This window comes from Acipenser ruthenus, chromosome 3 (assembly GCF_902713425.1).
Source record: "Acipenser ruthenus chromosome 3, fAciRut3.2 maternal haplotype, whole genome shotgun sequence".
Taxonomy (NCBI): Eukaryota; Metazoa; Chordata; class Actinopteri; order Acipenseriformes; family Acipenseridae; genus Acipenser; species Acipenser ruthenus.
Window position 1 is genome coordinate 75,265,494 of NC_081191.1, and position 19,538 is coordinate 75,285,031.

Here is a 19,538-nt window from a genome sequence, read left to right on the forward strand (position 1 = left end):
TTTCATTTTTTTTCTAAATGCCAACTTAACTGTCACATCCAGCCATAAACAGCAGCTGGGGATTAAAGTAAAAAAATTACAATTAACTAGTGAAAATTGCCAATTATAACACGTGGTTTCAATGCATCTGTTCAAATCAATGAGAAGCTGCTGCATTGTTTGCCTCACATAAAAGCTGTAGCTTTGAATCGTCTCACTGATTAAATGTACTCCTAAAGTGATTTTATGTCACAGGCCGCTGCATAGTGGTCGCCAACTTACATGGCGGGTCGTTGATATAATGTAAACACGACTACGCCAGTACGGTAGTTACCCCTACAGAGAACTCGATACAGTACAGAAATAATACTTATACTTTCTCAGTGAGCGTTCATAACTTCACAATACACCCTGACTATAAAGCTTACACAAGTTCAATTGCATTTCTTAACAGGGAGCAACACCAATGAGATCCAGCACCAGCCAGGATTGAGACCTCAAAGCGCATAAATCTATTCAACAGTTTATTTCAGAATTTAAAACATTTGTGACCTGCTCCCACAAAACCATATGAGCCCATAAAAATAGTACAGATTCAGCTATTTCAAATGACACCAAATGTATTCAAATATCTTTAAAAATGACAAAGTTACAACATTTTAAAGTCTCGCATAAGAGAAATCCTAATTCTGAGAAATTCATGAAGTAAAGCAACAGTTTTCAACTATGTACATTTGCTAAGTCCTTAGCAATGCATTTTCAGGTTTATGCTAGACAATAAAAATTTGGCAGGCTTTAAGAGATTGGTCTAGTGTAATACTTTAATTTGGAGAGTGAGACACTTATGTATTTTTATGTTATTACCTTGCAACCTACAGGCCCTTTAAAAAAAAAAAAAAAAAAAAAAAAAGGTTGAGAATATGATTCCATTGGATTCTATGGGATTTTGTCAGTTGCTATTTGGCTGTTGGTGCAAGTGTGATACAGCTTGCTCACTAAGTATCTCACAGGGGTCTTATTGACAAAGCAATTGTGTTTCAGAATATAAGTTACCCAATATTTTAGTGAGCAAGCCATGTCAGGGGGGTAAATAATCAGGCATAAACACATGCAGGGCTAGATTCAACAACGCAGCTTACAGGCAAGCCCGCAGGCGCCCGGCCAGACTACAGGGGTTACTGGTGCATGGTGAGCCGAGGACACCCTGGCCGACCTAACCCTCCCTCCCCCCGGACGACGCTCGGCCAATTGAGCGCCGCCCCCTGGGAGCTCCCGTCCACGGTCAGCTGTGGAATAGCCTGGACTCGAACCGGCGACGTCCAGGCTATAGAGCGCATCCTGCACTCTAGCGAGTGCTTTTACTGGATGCGCCACTCGGGAGCCCCAGTATAAAGATTTTAAAGCTGTTTAACATAAATAGCTGTTACCAAGTTAGAGTTTAGACTTCAGGAAAATTGTTCAGGAATGCCATTTTTTCTATTTTTGCCTCTGTAGCAAAAGGAATGTTGGGGACATGCTACTGATGTTGTGGGAGCAGGCCACATTTGGTTTGAGACTTTTAGGGTTTACAGCAATTCATACAGTATACATTTGCTTTTAGTGCCACCGTCTGGGACATACAGGCAACCAAGCGTGCAACCATTCGTTTCCCACAATTTAGTACAATTCCAAATTGACAAAAAATCATTGAAATTGTATAGCCAACGTCCTCCCCCATGAGTGCCGCTCACCCAGCCAAACTCTGTACCGCTCAGCTCTAATTACCACACCTGTAGGAGGCTTCAAGTCCAATCTCTTTGTATCCCGCCCAAGTCCAGAATTATAGCCTGTGACTGGATGGGGGATGGTACCTGGGGTCCTGTCCTACTCTGCACTGATGCTTGGGGTGATAACAATATACTAAAATAACAGACAAGTCGGGTAAACACATAGTTAGTCCCAACAGAATTAAACTTTAAAACAATCCTAATTAAAAGCATTTAGTTTAATATATTAAATAACAACCTGAACTAAAATCTTATCTATATAAAAATGCTCAACTAAAATCCTACCTAAAAAAAAAGTCTACTGCTGAGTAACTACAAATTGAAATTTAAAATAAGGGAGCTAGTCACAAATAACAGCCTAAAACAGGAAGAAACAGACATAAGCATCAATCATTACTCAGTAAAACTAAGAAGAAAATAGAAGTGCAAACCTCCAACAATCCTATTTATAGGGCTAATTAATATTTAAAATGAATATATACTAGGAGATTGGTAATATTCAAACACGAAAGAGGCAACACTGTATATCAGTCCTCAGTATTGTGTTCTATACCACAGGGAACAAGGTTTAGCTCAACTATACCCGGACACTAGTAATATACTTAAAATGAGCTTCCTTCAAACAGCACAATTGCCTTGCAACAGTGGGACTGTTATGTAAACTAGATTTGTATTTAAGTAAGTCAGCACGTCTGTCCAGTCACTGCAACAACGCTTCTTCTCAAGGATATATATATATATATATATATATATATATATATATATAGGGGCCCCTCAAAATCTGAGGCCCTGGGCTGCAGCCACTAATGTCCCAGCGTTAATCTGGCCCTGCTGCAGATGTACACATGATAAAAGTGTTCTTCTCCCAAACGGCAATTCATTTTGAAATAGCCATTTTATAAGCGGTATAAACCACTTCAGGTTGTGCAATTCTCATGAAATTTACATACCTCATCGCCACCCAGGCATGTGTATATTTTGGTTAAACTGTTAAACTGTATCACATGACCGTGTATATATGTAGTGTATACGCAAGGTTCACATACCAATAAGGAGCTTTACACTGTATTGAGTAAATCTCACCACATTATACATTCCATCACAAAATTCCACGACAAACTGCCATTTTATTTATTTGTCATAAAACCCCTACCACAAAATGAGTGACATTCCACCCATTTTCTTTGGATATATATTTGGAGTTGAAACTCCAGAGAATTGGCTCAGCACCAGCTTTTAAAGGAATTACAGTAGTTCATCTGAAATTAAAATTTTTAAAAAAGTACCGGTAAGTTCTACAGCAACTGTCAACATTAGACACAAAAAAGTTAATGAGACACAACTAAAGACATTACACAGTATTTAAAGACTGGACATTAATTTTAAGGAAATAAGTCCAGAAAACCCCAACAGCATTCTGGGGGAATGTTGTGCAAGAAGTTCATCTGGTGACCAGTATAAGTCAGCCTCTTTTTTTTTTTTAACGCTGAGAGGTGGACTACATTTTTTAATGATAAGTTTAAGTTTATTTATTTATATAGCGCCTTTCATACTGCAGTCTCTCAAAGCGCTTTACAAGTCAATAAAAACTAAAGTTACAATAAAATGTATTTAAACAATTTAAAAACATGAACATGAAAGTTATAGTAATATTAATCAAAACAACAACAAAGAGCATCAATATTAGTAGTTTTGGAAAACTACAAAGCAGTATGTAATTCAGTATGTTAATGTAACGTTATTCAGCAGGTTTCATTCGACTTTATGAAACAATATTAGTAAATTCTATAGGGTGATGCAAAACTTTTGGCCAGAGCTGTATATCATAGTCCAATGTATATATATATATATATATATATATATATATATATATAGAGAGAGAGAGAGAGAGAGAGAGAGAGAGAGAGAGAGAACAATTTCCTCCGTTTGGCATGTTAGCTACATTGTTTGTATGAGCAGAGAGGCATTTTTACATTAATAGATTTCTTGAGCATCCAAGCATAGCAGTTCTGCATTATGTAAATGAAAGTGAAAATTGTTTTGGCAAATGTATGTGTTCTAATGATTAACACTTAACAGCATGAGGCTGCTCTAGGGCACAAATGAATAAGAATTGAACTAGAAGCCAAATAAAAGCTTGAAATTACAAAAGAAAACAACATGTTAAGAAGATGTATCATAATTAAAAACTGAAACATAATTGTTTAAATATCTTGCTTTGGGAATGGACTGCAGATAAAGAACAATGTTATTATTAACTATATGCACAAAATCTAAAATATCATTATGGAGATTTTAACAGCTGTGTGGCAAGCTATACAGCTCATAAAAAACATGTAGGGTTCCTTTGAAATTCCTAGGAAGTATGATGGTATTTCTTGGCACATCCTTTCAAACATTAAAGGAGTTATAGCAAAGATTGTAATTGACCCCCTGCCCTCTAACCTTTGAGATGAAAATCTTTTTATACAAAGTTAAAAATAGCAACATGTACAGTAAGCACAATATTCAGGCCATCAAAGCCAAATATACCCACTTAAAGCACTGGCAAATTTAAAACTTGAACTAAATAGTTTATCTTACAACTAAGGAAGCACATTTTAGCATTTTTTTCAGGCTCTGTTGCAGTGGTTTAAAAGTAGTTCAACTGCTTTTGCTTCAGTTATGCCAAGAGACATCCCCCCAATCAATCCCAGGTGGGGGACACTGCTGCTGTACCCTTGAGCAAGGTACTTTACCTAGATTGCTCCAGTAAAAACCCAACTGTATAAATGGGTAATTGTATGTAAAAAATAATGTGTAAAAAATAATGTAATTGTATTTAAAAATAATGTGATATCTTGTAACAATTGTAAGTCGTCCTGGATAAGGGTGTCTGCTAAGAAATAAATAATAATAATTTCAAATAGCAAGGTTAACACATCAAATTATATCATGACCTGGATTCTGATACTCATAGGAATGCCTATAGCTACATGTAATTCACAATTCACTGTCTTCATTGTACAGTGTAAGTAAAACATTTTGTTTTACATACATGCAGACATAAGGGAGCTCCCACAACTCTGTCACCAAAGGGTTAACCAAAAATCTAAACTTTGTGGTTTCTGCTACAATGAATCATGCATTTCATTACTTGTTGACAAGCCTTATTTTGGTAGTATATAGCAAGTATTTAGGTCGTGTCAACCCTGATTTTAACATTAACTATTAATTATTGTTTAGTTACTCCAATAACATGTATCACAGCTCCTTCTTTTTGTCTGTCTTAAAGAGTAAGTCATTGTAATTCAAATTACATTTCCCTCAGTTTGTGTTGTTTTCAAGCATTCTGGGTTTTTCTGGGTTTTGTTGCTCCAGTATTAAGTCACCATGATTATCATAAGATTTTGCCCTAGGAGTTTCCATTATATGAAACATGAAAATAAAATGGATTATGAAATAATCTCATACTCAATACCGCTGTCCTAAAACTTGTGACCAAAAATCACCCAATGGGGGAATATTACAGTTATTATAGTGTCTGTATTTAGATGAATAAAACATACCCCATTAATGAGAATTTGTTTGGGATGGTTATCATTTATGCACCAAATGTTTTACTACTTGTCTTGCAATGAATGACCTTGTTCTCTTTGTTAATCAATCTCATAACCTATAGCTGGACTCAAATATGTTCACCCCAAAGATAAACACATTATGGTGATGTCCATAGGCGCCTTACTTTGTTGAATGATTAAGAAGCTCTACGAAACCAAGCAAACCATGCTGTTCAATCTTTGTGATGTTACACAGTTTTAGTGATTGTACACCCACAAAATTGGGCAGGTGTTTCACATTACATGTTCAATATGTATTTACCGAGCACGTATTAATACATATAAATGCATGTAGCACTGTTGGATTATTATTTTTATGGTAACTATTTCTTATTTTCTTTACTAATTATTTCATTTATATATATATTTATTTCATTATTTAAAACATATGGTAAACAACATTCATCAAATTATATTCTGCCATGACATCTTAGATTACAGTTATAACATTATACCAATCGATAGATTGTAAAGTTCAGTCCTTATCTTACCAACAATGTATTAATCGTCATCCTAGGACCCCATATATAAGATTGCAACAACTTATAAACATACTAATTTATAAATTGATAGTCTGATACAGAACAAAAGCAAAGGTGGATGTTCTGTGTATTACAGGAATGCCCTGGACTGACCCCTAATCTCCAATAGCACCAAATGGCACAACCAGTACCATTGGCATCTCGGCACAATGCTATACATAGAATTGCATGCAGCTTTTTAAAGGGAAGTGCTAAACAAACACAAAGAACACCAAGTACTATTCTTAAAGGTAAATATTCCCTAAGGTAAGTATAAATAGCATTTTAAAATACTTGCCATGTCAGAAGCATTGGTTTACTATAAAAAAACAAAACTAACTTTGAAGCAAATGCAAAGACATTTTTAGCTGTATTGAGTAAATCTCATATACATTTAACAGTATAAACTTAGCTGCAGAAAAAGAGTTGTTTCTTGCTTTATACAATTAAAGTTGTTTTATTCCTCTGCTAAATTGTGTCTTTGCCTTTGTGCTTGCTTCTAAATAGGGTCAATTAGGTTAGTAAGCAAAGTTTGCCCATAACGTCCCCTCTCTGTCCTATTGGTTAGGAGCCTATGGTAATGTCAATGTCAATTCATGTGGTCTTAGAATCACTTTACGTAAACTCCAAAAGGGTGGTTATTAGGCTTTTTGTTATTTTGAACAAAAAATAATCGGCAGCGTGTATGATAGATAGGCAGACTACACGTCTGGTTGGTTTAATAAATACTGGAAGCGTCCAACCAGCGTCTACATTGAGTAACCTCTTGGGAGCTGTCCAACATGTCAGCATGAAAAGGAAATATTTCACAGCGGCTGCTGCTTGTTTGGGAGTTCCGTACACTCTACACTCAGATTTCAAGAAAGAAAGAATCTGCTACATACAACAACTAAGACAGGTAAATTAAAAGCAAATTACATATCGCTAATTTAGCATAGGTATTAAAGTTTTTAGTAAAGTAAATGGTGTTATTGTTGCAATTGAGGACCTGTGCAGATGCTGTATTCAAATTTTTGCGACTCAAGCTTTAAATACAGATGTCGTGTGCATTCTCACGCGTAAAGTGTTAAACATTTCCCTACGCATTCATACATTGTACATACGTGAAGTGGAAATGCATTAACATTCAACAAATAACACACATTTTGAGACATTTTAATGTGTACCTTTTGATATTCGTTACAGCTATAATAAAAGCAAGGACGCAGAAGTTAATTGGTATGTACCTATTAGTTTATATTTATTGTTTTAACTGTATTTTATTTGTATTTATTTTTTAGTAATTCAGTCAAGTTTGAAGATAAGAGCTGAAGCAATTAAGAATGTAAGAAAAATACAACCAAGATGGAAAATGCCAAAAGGAACTGAGTTAACACGGCTATTGCAGACACAGAGGACAAAAGGACTGTTCATAGAACACTGTGTACAGTGTTCTTTTAGGAGTTAATAAATATTTAAATTCACAAAGGAAAAAGCGATTTTACATAAAAACACGTGATAAAAAGTACAGACCCTGCTTTTGGTCAATTTCTCCATTACTTATTTTCTTGCACAAAAGTGAAATGGAAAGCGCTTTGTTTAACTCTTCCAATTCCTCTTGTACTGATTACAACTGCATCACAAAAAGCGTTGAAGCGGCCAATTTTACAATGCCAGAACCTATTCCAAACCTTTACATAGCAGTACCCATAATGTACTCTGTGATTTGTGCTGTAGGATTGACTGGTAACACCGCTGTCATTTACGTGATCTTGAAAGCTCCTAAAATGAAAACTGTGACAAACATTTTTATTTTAAACCTGGCCATTGCCGATGAACTATTTACTTTAGTGTTGCCTATAAACATTGCCGATTACCTTTTGCTGCAATGGCCCTTTGGAGAAGTGATGTGCAAATTGATTATATCCATTGACCAGTACAACACTTTCTCTAGCATATATTTCTTGACAGTGATGAGCATCGATAGGTATCTGGTGGTCCTATACACAGCGCAATCGAATAAAATGTGTTATCGTACATACAGAGCTGCCAAAATAGTCTGTTTATGTGTTTGGGCTTTTGTCACTATCGCCATCCTCCCTTTCACTGTTTTTGCAAAAATCAACGACGACCACGGCAGAATTCAATGCGTTTTTGTATTCCCGTACCCAGAGAGCCTGTGGTGGAAAGCAAGTCGAATTTACACGCTCATAATGGGATTTGTAATCCCTGTATCAACTATCTGCATCCTGTACAGCATGATGCTTTACAGACTAAGAAGTGTGCGCTTAAACAGTAATGCCAAAGCACTGGACAAAGCCAAGAAGAAGGTGACCTTAATGGTGTTAGTAATACTAGCCGTCTGCCTGTTTTGTTGGACGCCTTATCACCTCAGCACGATTGTGGCGTTGACAACAGATATCCAACAAACCCCTCTGATTATTGGGATCTCATATTTCATCACCAGCTTGAGCTATGCTAATAGTTGTTTAAATCCATTCCTTTACGCCTTTCTTCATGACAATTTTAGAAAAAGTTTTCGAAAACTATTAACGTGCAGAACAGCACCATAGTGTGGTCCTTTTTTTCCATGTACTTGTACAATCTTGTCATTTAATGAAAAGTATATGAGTAACTTCTGTGTATTGTTCTGGAGACATGAATGTTCAATTGTTCCAAAAGAAGCAATTTATTAACTATTGGTATTAATTCTTAATCCCTAGCATTGGGGGTAATGGGGTCTTCTAAAATGTATAGGCTATAAAAAGATTATGCTACTTGTATGTGAAATTGTTCAAAGGCAAGGAAAACCATACCTAGCACTGATGTTTATTATATATATAATTGTTCATAATGTATATTGTGTATATTTAGTGTTCCGTGTTTCCAATTTATACCGAATTTTACTGGAAAATTACAGGATTTGTTTTCTTAACTGGACGTCAGTTTTTACTGATTTATACCCGATTGTTGTCTATTATTCAGTATTATCCCGGTGCTATTTTCTAGGTAATACAAAATAATTTGATTAAAATGCTGTTAGATGTAAGAGGAGCAAATAATGTTCAAATGTGGTTCTCTGTCACTTCACAAACACACTATCACCTGATTATGTTGGCCAATCAAAGTTTGACTATTGTGACAATTGTTGGGCATAGTAACTACTAGCTTGATCAAAAAAGAAATTTAAATTGATTGTATCCCTATTTTAATATATGTAAAACAAACTACGAAAAATTCCCAGAATTTTTTTTTTTAAAAGATAAAAACCGAAAACGCTGAACACTATGTATATTGCACTAGCATTGTACTTGATTGAGTTTCTCACATTAATATATATATATATATATATATATCTCACAAAATACACTTTGTAAAACAAGTAAAACTAATGCTGCTCATGCCTATCTTCTTTTTGCTTTATTGTACCAAAACTTCAGTACAGGAATTCTGTTGAAAACAAAACATTGCTGGTGTCTATTATTACCAAATGTTCATATAGTACATTTCTGGAAATGTACTATATGAACAAACATTACTTTGGTATACACTAAATTACACACAGACAAACATACATAGATAAATATACATGTCATAAGTAAATAGATACAAAGGTCTGTGATATTTACATGTTTATTCAAATGAAACAGCAATAAAGTCAACATCATTGGTATCAGATATGTGGGCCGTCCTTTAGCTGTACTGCATGAGAGTGGCATTTTTCTTCTGAGGTATGTTGTTCCACAATTCAAGCAGGGTATTTTTCAGGGCTGGAACACTACGAAGTGAACGATGACATCTATGAAATACCAAACATTCAAACAGATTTGATTGGATTGAACATCAGGGTACAAGTTAACATTCATCAGGTACCAAATATTTTTAACCAAATTAATATCCAGCAATTGATTTGGAGTCCATAACCCTGAAATTCCTCAATTCTCCACAGGGTGCTGGTACACCGTCATCCATTGACACATGTTCTCCAGGGGCAGGTGTTGGTATTGAAATGCAGGAAAGGGATGGTCATTTGGACTTGTCTATATAGAGATACAGTAGATGCACTTAAAATGTATATTTTTTTCCATATTTGATGAACATATAACCAATGAAAACATCCATGGAAATGAATTTGCACACTGCACAAAGCATACTCTCCACCTTTGAGATTTGTCTTTAATAAACCTGATGAGGAATATCAATTAAACCAAACCAAGCCTCTACAAATCCTCTTTTGTCTTTCTATATAATTTATGGTACTGTTAAATCAGTTGACTTCTGAAATAAAGTATGTACAGTACAAATATGTAACAGATAATGGACTTTGCCATTGTTGCATAGCACTGTAATTGGCAAATGACTACTTGTGTGTGCCGATAAGAAATCTCCAAAAATGAAAACTGGTAAGTATGTTTTTAGAAATATAACGCAGGTCTCGGGGGACACACTATATGAACATTATAACCAAAGAGCGTTATAAACGGGAGGGGGGGGGGGGGGGTTTGCCATGGACACATTACACACATCTGACTAAAATACAAAATAAAATAACTCCCTCTCTATAATGCAAAAACAAACAAAAAAAAGGAACATTCCCACTCGTGGATCATTTTAATTAGCAGTTTTTAAATTATAAATAGCCTGGCTATTCGGGAGTTCAGTTTAAAGCAATAGACAAGCAAACCAAGTGCGAGAAGGAGAGCGGATTGGGAGAGGGAAAGGTGGAATGGGCTCGCCCCAGGTTCAGCTGCCGGAGCGGGGCTGAAGCGAAGCTGAAGCGTCTCGTCTCCAGGAGAAAGCTGCAGCTCCTCTCGCAGCAAAAAAAGTAATTACATTAGAAAAGATAACCACGTAATAGGTCTAATATTTATTTAGTTATAAAACGAAAGCTGAATAAAACGTCTGTGTTATAAAGTGCCAGCGCAGCTTTTCTTCAGTTCAGATACTGTATCAAAAGAGGGAGACAGAAACAGAAGTTAGACTGAGAAGTTGTTTATAGTTTGAACAACACCAGTACTGTATTTACTATAGAAATATTGCATGAATCTCTAGTATAGGGAATTGGGGGACATGCTGTAGGAGCGTTATATCTGAGGCGTGTTATAACTAAGAGCCTTATAAGAAGATAAGAACGTTTACAAACGAGGGGAGGCCATTCGGCCCATCTTGCTCGTTTGGTTGTTAGTAGCTTATTGATCCCAGAATCTCGTCAAGCAGCTTCTTGAAGGATCCCAGGGTGTCAGCTTCAACAACATTACTGGGGAGTTGGTTCCAGACCCTCACAATTCTCTGTGTAAAAAAGTGCCTCCTATTTTCTGTTTTGAATGCCCCTTTATCTAATTTCCATTTGTGACTCCTGGTCCTTGTTTCTTTTTTCAGGCTGAAAAAGTCCCTTGGGTTGACATTGTCAATACCTTTTAGAATTTTGAATGCTTGAATCAGATCACCGAGTAGTCTTCTCTGTTCAAGACTGAATAGATTCAATTCTTTTAGCCTGCCTGCATAGGACATGCCTTTTAAACCGGGGATAATTCTGGTCGCTCTTCTTTGCACTCTTTCTAGAGCAGCAATATCCTTTTTGTAATGAGGTGACCAGAACTGAACACAATATTCTAGATGAGGTCTTACTTCCCTTGATTTCACTATATATCTTAACATCTTATTGGCCTTTTTTTTTATGGCTTCCCCACATTGTCTAGATGAAGACATTTCTGAGTCAACATAAACTCCTAGGTCTTTTTCATAGAGTCCTTCTTCAATTTCAGTATCTCCCATATGATATTTATAATGCACATTTTTATTGCCTGAGTGCAGTACCACTTTTCTCTATTAAATGTAATTTGCTATGTGTCTGGCCAGTTCTGAATGCTGTCTAGATCATTTTGAATGACCTTTGCTGCTGCAAAAGTGTTTGCCACTCCACCTATTTTTGTGTCATCTGCAAATTTAACAAGTTTGCTTACTGTACCAGAATCTAAACCATTAATGCAGATTAGCAATAGCAGAGGACCTAATACCACTGGTTACCTTGCTCCATTTTGAGGTTTCTCCTCTAATCAGTACTTTCTGTTTTCTACATGTTAACCACTCCCTAATCCATGTGCATGCATTTCCTTGAATCCCTACTGCGTTCAGTTTGAGGATTAATCTTTTATGTGGGACTTTGTCAAAAGCTTTCTGGAAATCTAAATATCCATGTCATATGCTTTGCAATTATCCATTGTCGATGTTTCATCCTCAAAAAAATCAAGGTTAGACACCAACCCTAACCCTAACCCTAACCCTTTCCTAAAATCATGCTGACTGTCTCCCAGGATACTGTTACCATATAGGTAATTTTCAATTTTGGATCTTTCTATTATATGTAAACTTTCCATAAGTTTACATATAATAGAAGTCAGGCTTATTGGTCTGTGGTTACCTGGTTCAGTTTTGTCTCTCTTTTTGTGGATCAGTATTACGTTTGTAATTCTCCAGTCTGTCGGTACAACCCGTGTCAAGAGACTGTTGCATGATCTTGGTTAGCGGTTTGTAACTTCTTTCATTTCTTTGAGTACTCATCCGGCCCAGGGGATTTGTTTATTTTAAGAGTCCCTAGTCCCTTTAACACTTCTGCCTCTGTTATGCTAAAGTTATTTAAAACTGGATAGGAACAGGTTGACATGTGGGGCATGTTGTCTGTATCCTCCTTTGTAAAAACTTGTGAAAAGTAATCATTTAATATACAGTATTTGCTACTTTTTTTTTCTTCGTTTATGATTTTGCCATTTGTATCTCTTAGACATTTAACCTCGTCTTTGAATGTTCTCTTGCTGTTATAATACTGGAAAAAACATTTTGGAATTGGTTTTAGCCCCCTTAGCAATGTTAATTTCTATCTCTTTTGGCCTTTTTAACTTCCTTTTTGACTTGTGTTTGTAGTTCCAAGTACTCTTTCTGTGTACTTTGTTTTTGGTCCCTTTCAAACACTCTGTAAAGTGCCTTTTTTGCTGAATATTTTTTCAATTGATCTATTAAACCATTTTGGCCATTTTGTTTTAAAATTTGGCCATTTTGTTATTTTTTTTAACCTGTCCGAAGACCGTGGATATACAGTATTTTGCCCGCCCCTCCTAAGAATGCTGATGTAAAGCACAAAGCCGGCAGAGCTAATTTGCATACAAACTCCAGATTTAGCTGGCCAGTTAAATATTTAGCTAAATGTTAAATCTTGTTAAGGGATTTAAAATTTAGTTAAATATTTAGCTAAATGTTAAATCTTTTTAGATTTAGATTTAGTTAAATATTTAAGTTCACAAAATCCAGATTTATTTGCGAACAGCTAAATCTTGATTCTCAAAATAAATATTTAATAAGAAAATATATATTTATTTTTAAAATAAAGATTTAGCATTTAAATGTTGAAAACTTGCTAAATATTTTAAGATTTATAAATTATATCTGAATGTACACATTTTAAAAATATGTATTTATTTTCACAGCATTTATAAATGTGGGGAAATAATACAACATTTAAGTTAAATCTGGGGAAACAAAATATGAACGCTTTCTTTTTTTTAGACATGGCACCCCATAATAGTCCCCCTAAAATGTTAACATGTTTCATAGCATTAGGCTAAAAGAACTACAAAGATTACAGTTAATGACAATGGTGTATGGTTGATGCAATTAAGTATTTTATTCACATAATGCTGACAATACAAAACCTTTCGAAATTTAACTTTGCAGCAGTTTTTGACATTAATGATATAGGCCTACAGAAAGGCATGCCAATACAAAAATGTACATATGAAGACTTAGAACATCCATGTACAGTTTTGGTAACTGGTCATAGATGTAACTGCAAGTATGCAGACAAACAACAAAAGTTTTTTTTTTATTAAAAAAAAAAAAAAAAAAAGATGATTTACAGGCACCGAACGAGAACATTACTGAATTACAGCAATCAAACAAAGAACTTCAAAGAAAATGAATACAATTATTAATACAACAACTATAACTACACTTATTTACAATTTTTGCCACTTGTGGTCATTTAATAATAGACAAGTCTTCAAAACAAGGATCCCCGTCGATAAGGTTGAGCCTCGGTTTGAAATGAATAAAAAATGTGTTAAATATGTGTATTTTTTGTAGGTAAAGGTGGGCATTATACAATGTAAGTATATATAAATGAGAAATACATTTTATGACAATTCTATCAATACATAATACAGAATGATTTAATACAGAACTTGCATGTTGATAGTACTTGTTTGAAATATAATTAACACTGTTTTTTATTGCAAAGTATAGTTTAGTAAGAAAATGTATGTACAAATATTAGGCACAATTAGGTAGGGTAAGTTAAACTATTAACTATAAAATATGGAGTCTGAACTACCTGAACTACCAATACAATCTCTCATTAAATGCTATTCTAAAATGTCCCCTAACTATGGAGCGCCATTTGTGCCAAAACTATCCAGCCGTTAGTTTGTCAATTTGTTTGTCAATGTGTTTGTCAATTCGTGAATTGGTCAATTTGTCCAGCAATTCATCCATAAATTTATCATTTCATACAGTAATTCATTAATACGAAAGGCTGTACGGACCTGCAAATTTCCAATCAACCAGACAAACTTCCCAACAAACAGACAAACTTCCAACTGTCAATCTCGCACTGTGCGAAAACACTGTAGCCTTTCTAGCCAATGGGAGCACACACAAATATTTTAATCAATGAAAATCCAGCCCCACTCAAAACTGCTTCAGCCAATAATATTTAGAAGGATGTTTCAAAAGACATTCTATTTAACAAGATACTCGACTTGACTCGATACTCGACAATGTTTACAACTTTAAAATCTGTTTCAAAGCTCGTTTCAAACTGTCTGCTCTAGTGCACTGATAGTGTAAGGATTATTGCCCACATTGTCATACAGGTAACACAGCAATAACGATCCATGATGTGCTACAAAACAGAAAATCCGTAGCACTTACTGTTTTTTTTTTTTTTTTTAAATAGCTCTTCCTGCAGTGATTTAGAGGACAGAGATCAGACCCCAGTGCGCTGCAAACAATGATACAATTGAATAGATCTAAATAATTACACAAAGTGTTAATGGCTACATGTCACAACAAAAGCATTTGAAAAGGTGAATTTTCAATTGCTGTAATTTTGGTTTGTAACAAATGTTATGAATACTTTTGTTCATGTTACTGATTGTCAGTTATACAGTGCAAATGGTGCTTTGTAGCCCTTATGAAAGTTTTATGAATGCTACATAGTGACAAACTCAAATAAAGCTCTATTGAAATAAGTGTGGTGTCCTTTATAGGCTTTTAATTAATTGTATTACTGTTTTTTGCATAACTGCCTGATTTATTTTCTTGAAAAGTGGTTCAAACTTGCACCAGAAAGAAAGCTGTTTCAAATGATTTCTCAATTTCTCAATTCACCCACACTGTCAGATTTATTATTTGATCCAGAAGCTCTTACATGGTTTCGTAAGCTACACTGAAGTTGATTTCCACAGTAAACGACTTGCTCACTGAGACCAAAAGGCTCATTTTCAGTGAGGCCTTGGGGCAAGGGGCAGAGTTATAACTGAAGCACCAAGATATTAAATACATAAAACAAACAAACACACACAATTACAATAATATAGATAGAGACCAACAATAACCATTACTGCAGACACTTGAACATAATTTACAATGCTGTTTATTATATTTTTCATAACATTTTATATTTGTATGAAAGAGAGAATTTATGACTAACACTTCTTTAATCAGATCAATAAGACATAAGATCCTGTGCGATTGATGTTAAGCCTGGGGATAACTGTCTTTAGAGAGTTTATATTGTTTTGATTAAAAAAAAAAAAAAAAAAGGTTTATTGTAGCTCAAACACCACAATTATCTGCAGATGTAGCTAATTTTGTCCTTACTTTTATGCCCACCAGGGGGAGATCAAAGCCAATAAATAGGTATTTACTTTTGTCCACCTTCTACCAACTTCGCCATTTAGTTAAATATTAACAAACTTCTGGTAAAACTTATAAGAAACAAGTCAAGTACACATGCTTCAGCTATTTTCTAGGGAGGCACTTGCCACAATGTTTGTCAGTTTAACTTCTAAGTTTCTCTAAGTTTTACCTTCTGTTGTTGCGTTGCCAAAACTTGAAATGTATTTGTTTATGACTGTAAGTCACCCTGGATAAGGGCGTCTGCTAAGAAATAAATAATAATAATAATAATAATAATAATAATAATAATAATAATAATAATAATAATAATAATAACATTCTCAACAATTACAATGATCATATTTGTAACATTCTACAATCTTGATTAATGTTGGTTGTAATCAAGGTTTTGGGTTGAGTAATTTACTCTCAAATTTAGACACAATGGGCCTCATTTATGAAAGGGCACTAAATGTAGCTGTAATGTGCACATTAAGTAGTGGGCCTAACTTGCACCATAAATCAAAATTTACTGTACCATTTACTAACAGAGAATGCATTAATTTAAGTGCACACTATTTGGCTAATTTACATACCATAGCATGCACACTACCTGTAATGTGCATGATAATGTTCAAGACTTACCCAGGACCACTGTGATATATGGCATATTGTGAAAGGTGGAGGTGGCTTACATTGACTGAAAATGAGCGATCAACAGACCCAGCCCTCCGCAGGGGATAGGCAGAGGCAATGCAAACTAAAACTACATGCAGAGGAGTTAGAAATTCTAGTGGAGGAGGCTGTTTTAAATTATAATTGTTTGGTCCAGTGTTTTATTTAACCACTCTAATGTAAAATGCTATCAACCCCATTGGGGTAAAAAAAGGTCTCGCATGTGTGGGATTTGATGAAACTATAACCTTCAGTTTGCAAGCATGTTGTGATACTGTCAGTGCTATATACACGATACATGAGAAAACAAGCATTATTTTCGGGTTATATTTTGGAGATTTTTCAAGTCATCATTGTCATCATCATCATCATCATTGTGAGATTCTGATCTTGATCTCTGACAAATTTTGGTTTCCTGTCAGTGTAACGCTCATTGTGGTCCATATTGGCGCAAGAAAGTACAGTTCCTCTTGATACTGGTTGAGGAGAGCAACAACAAAAAGTAACGTTCATTTCTGATAATTAGCTATGCTGAAGGATAGCCTATATATTTGGTAAAAATAAAACATATATAAATAAATAAATACATTAATAATTATTGAAATAAATAAATACATAAATCAATGCATAGACATTTCTTTCTTTCTTTATCAACCTTGATATTTACTTACTTATTTTCCACTCAGATATAAACACTTAATATTGTATGAAATGAAAATACTCACAGTTCTTGTTCAGTTGTACATAATGGTTGTCCTGCTTTCATATATTTTTACTTTCAAATTAAATATATATATATATATATATATATATATATATATATATATATATATATATATATATATATATATATATATATATATATAGTAACGACCCAGACAATTTCTTTGTTGCAGGACTTATTGTCTGTTCAGTTTGTCTTGTCTGTCTTTTATGTATATATATTGTAAGGGGAAGGGGGAGTGAGTGAATGAGTGGGGAGAATGTGTCTTGCTGTTTTCAGGGGTTGCAGAGCATGGAAGTGACTGGTTGATGAGTCGGACAGCAACGTGAAACGACGGGAGGTTATATAAGGGGGTGCATGAGTCTGGGGACTGGTGACAGTCCAGCGCTGAACTTGAAAGAGAAACTGTGGGTGTGACTGAGCGATTGTGTGAGCTGTGACTGTAGAGAATATGCAGTGAAAGTGCCAAGACTAAAACATAGGGTTATTATTTTGGTGGTGTGAAATCCTGCCACTGACAGGAATTCTCTGTAGTTTCAAATAAAACAAACATTTTGAGAATTCAACACTGTCTCCCTGAGTACTACTTCCAGAACATGAAAACATTACAATATACTAAATCAACATATCAAGCTTATTATGATAGTTTGCATAATGAGATGAAAGCTTTCAGTACATTTGGGATAATACATAATCATTAGAAGCGCCAGCCAACAGAAGAGCCTCAACAAAAGAGCCGGGAGTCTAGCTGTGGGAGTCCAGCGAGGGGAGGCCTGCACTGAGACGCTGTTCCAATAGATCCAAACCTACCGGGGCTCTAGAAGAAGCTATCTACTAGTCAGGTCTGTACCCTCCACCCTACTGCTCCTACTGTGCCTTTTGTCCTGCTATGACTGTCTCTCACATCCCTGTTCTGTCCTCCCGTCCTCGTCCTCTGCCCTCCCTCCGCTGCTGCTCCTCCAACCCCTCTAACCTAATTTCTCTGCCTCTCCCCCCCTCCCGCACACTCTCTGGTGCACTCTGGAACTGTCACTCTTCTGCTAACAAAGCTGATTTCATCTCTGCCTTTGCCTCCCACCTCTCGCTCGATTTCCTTGCTCTCACTGAAACCTGGCTGTCCCCTGATAACACTGTTACTCCTGCTGCCCTGTCCTCTCTCTACGTCCTGTCCCATACCCCGCGCCTCACTGGACGGGGAGGTGGGATGGGTCTTCTCCTCTCTCCCTCCTTACTCTTTTCTGTCCCCTCTGATCTCATCTCACTCTCTGTCAGTACCTTTGAATTTCATGCAGTCCAACTAACCTTTCCCTGTCAACTCCTGCTCATTGTTCTGTACCGCCCCCCTGGGCCTCTCACTCACTTTCTGGATGAACTCGACTATCTACTCTCCTCCCTCCCCTCCCTGTCTACCCCGACTGTCCTGTTGGGTGACTTCAACATCCATCTCTCCAACCCCAGCCACTCTGCTGGATTCCTCCCTCTCCTGCACTCCTTCGACTTCTGTCTCTCTCCGTCCCCTCCTACCCACAAAGCTGGCCGTCAACTGGACCTCACCTTCTCCAGGGCCTGCTGCCCCTCCACCCTCTCTGTCACCCCCCTGGACCTCTCTGATCACTATTTCATCTCTTTTTCTCTGTCTCTCCCCCCTCTCCCTGCTCCTCCTACCCCCACTGTCACCTCTCACCGTAACCTCCGCTCTCTCTCCCCCTCTGTCCTTGCCTCCACTGCTCTCTCTCACCTCCCTCCTATCGACTCCTTCTCACAACTCTCCGTAGACTCTGCTACCTCCACCCTCTTCTTCTCACTCACCTCCTCCCTCGACTCCCTCTGTCCCCTCACCTCCCGTCCTGCTCGCCCCTCCCCTCCCCATCCCTGGCTCTCCTCTGCGCTCCGCTCGGCAAGAATCACACTGCGATCTGCTGAAAAGAAATGGAAGAGAACCAAACTCCCTGCTGCCCTAGACCTTTACCGCACTCTCCTCTCCTCCTCTACTCTCTCCTCTGCTAAATGTGCTTATTTCCAATCTGAAATCCAAGCCTCCACTAACAACCCACGTAAACTATTCTCTACCTTCTCCTCCCTCCTAAACCCTCCCCCCCTCCTCCTCCCTCCTCTATCTCCCCTGATGACTTTGCCTCCTTCTTCTCTTCTAAAATTTCAGATATCCGCAAACTCTTTAACACCTCTCCCTCCCCCGCACCCCCCCCCCCGCTCCAACTCCTACACCCACTGCAACCCCTACTAACTCACCCTCCTTCTCCACCTTCTTGCCCCTCTCAGACTCTGACCTCTCCTCCCTGCTCCAGGGTCACCACGTGTGCCTTGGACCCCCTCCCCACTCACC

General features: G+C 36.7%; 1 protein-coding gene across 1 annotated transcript; it reads left to right on the forward strand.

Moving 5' to 3' along the window:
* The first annotated feature begins 6,628 nt into the window (after positions 1-6,628).
* Positions 6,629-9,963, forward strand: LOC117435371 (neuropeptides B/W receptor type 1-like). Its single transcript, XM_034058466.3, has 2 exons — positions 6,629-6,763; positions 7,146-9,963. Exon 2 carries the CDS (start codon positions 7,428-7,430, stop codon positions 8,415-8,417), a length of 990 nt encoding a protein of 329 aa, XP_033914357.2. The 5' UTR covers positions 6,629-6,763; positions 7,146-7,427; the 3' UTR covers positions 8,418-9,963.
* The last annotated feature ends 9,575 nt before the right edge of the window (positions 9,964-19,538 follow it).

Bases quoted from the DNA above. Each gene is read 5' to 3' on its own strand.
- LOC117435371 (XM_034058466.3), top strand. From the start codon at position 7,428: ATGGAAAGCGCTTTGTTTAACTCTTCCAATTCCTCTTGTACTGATTAC.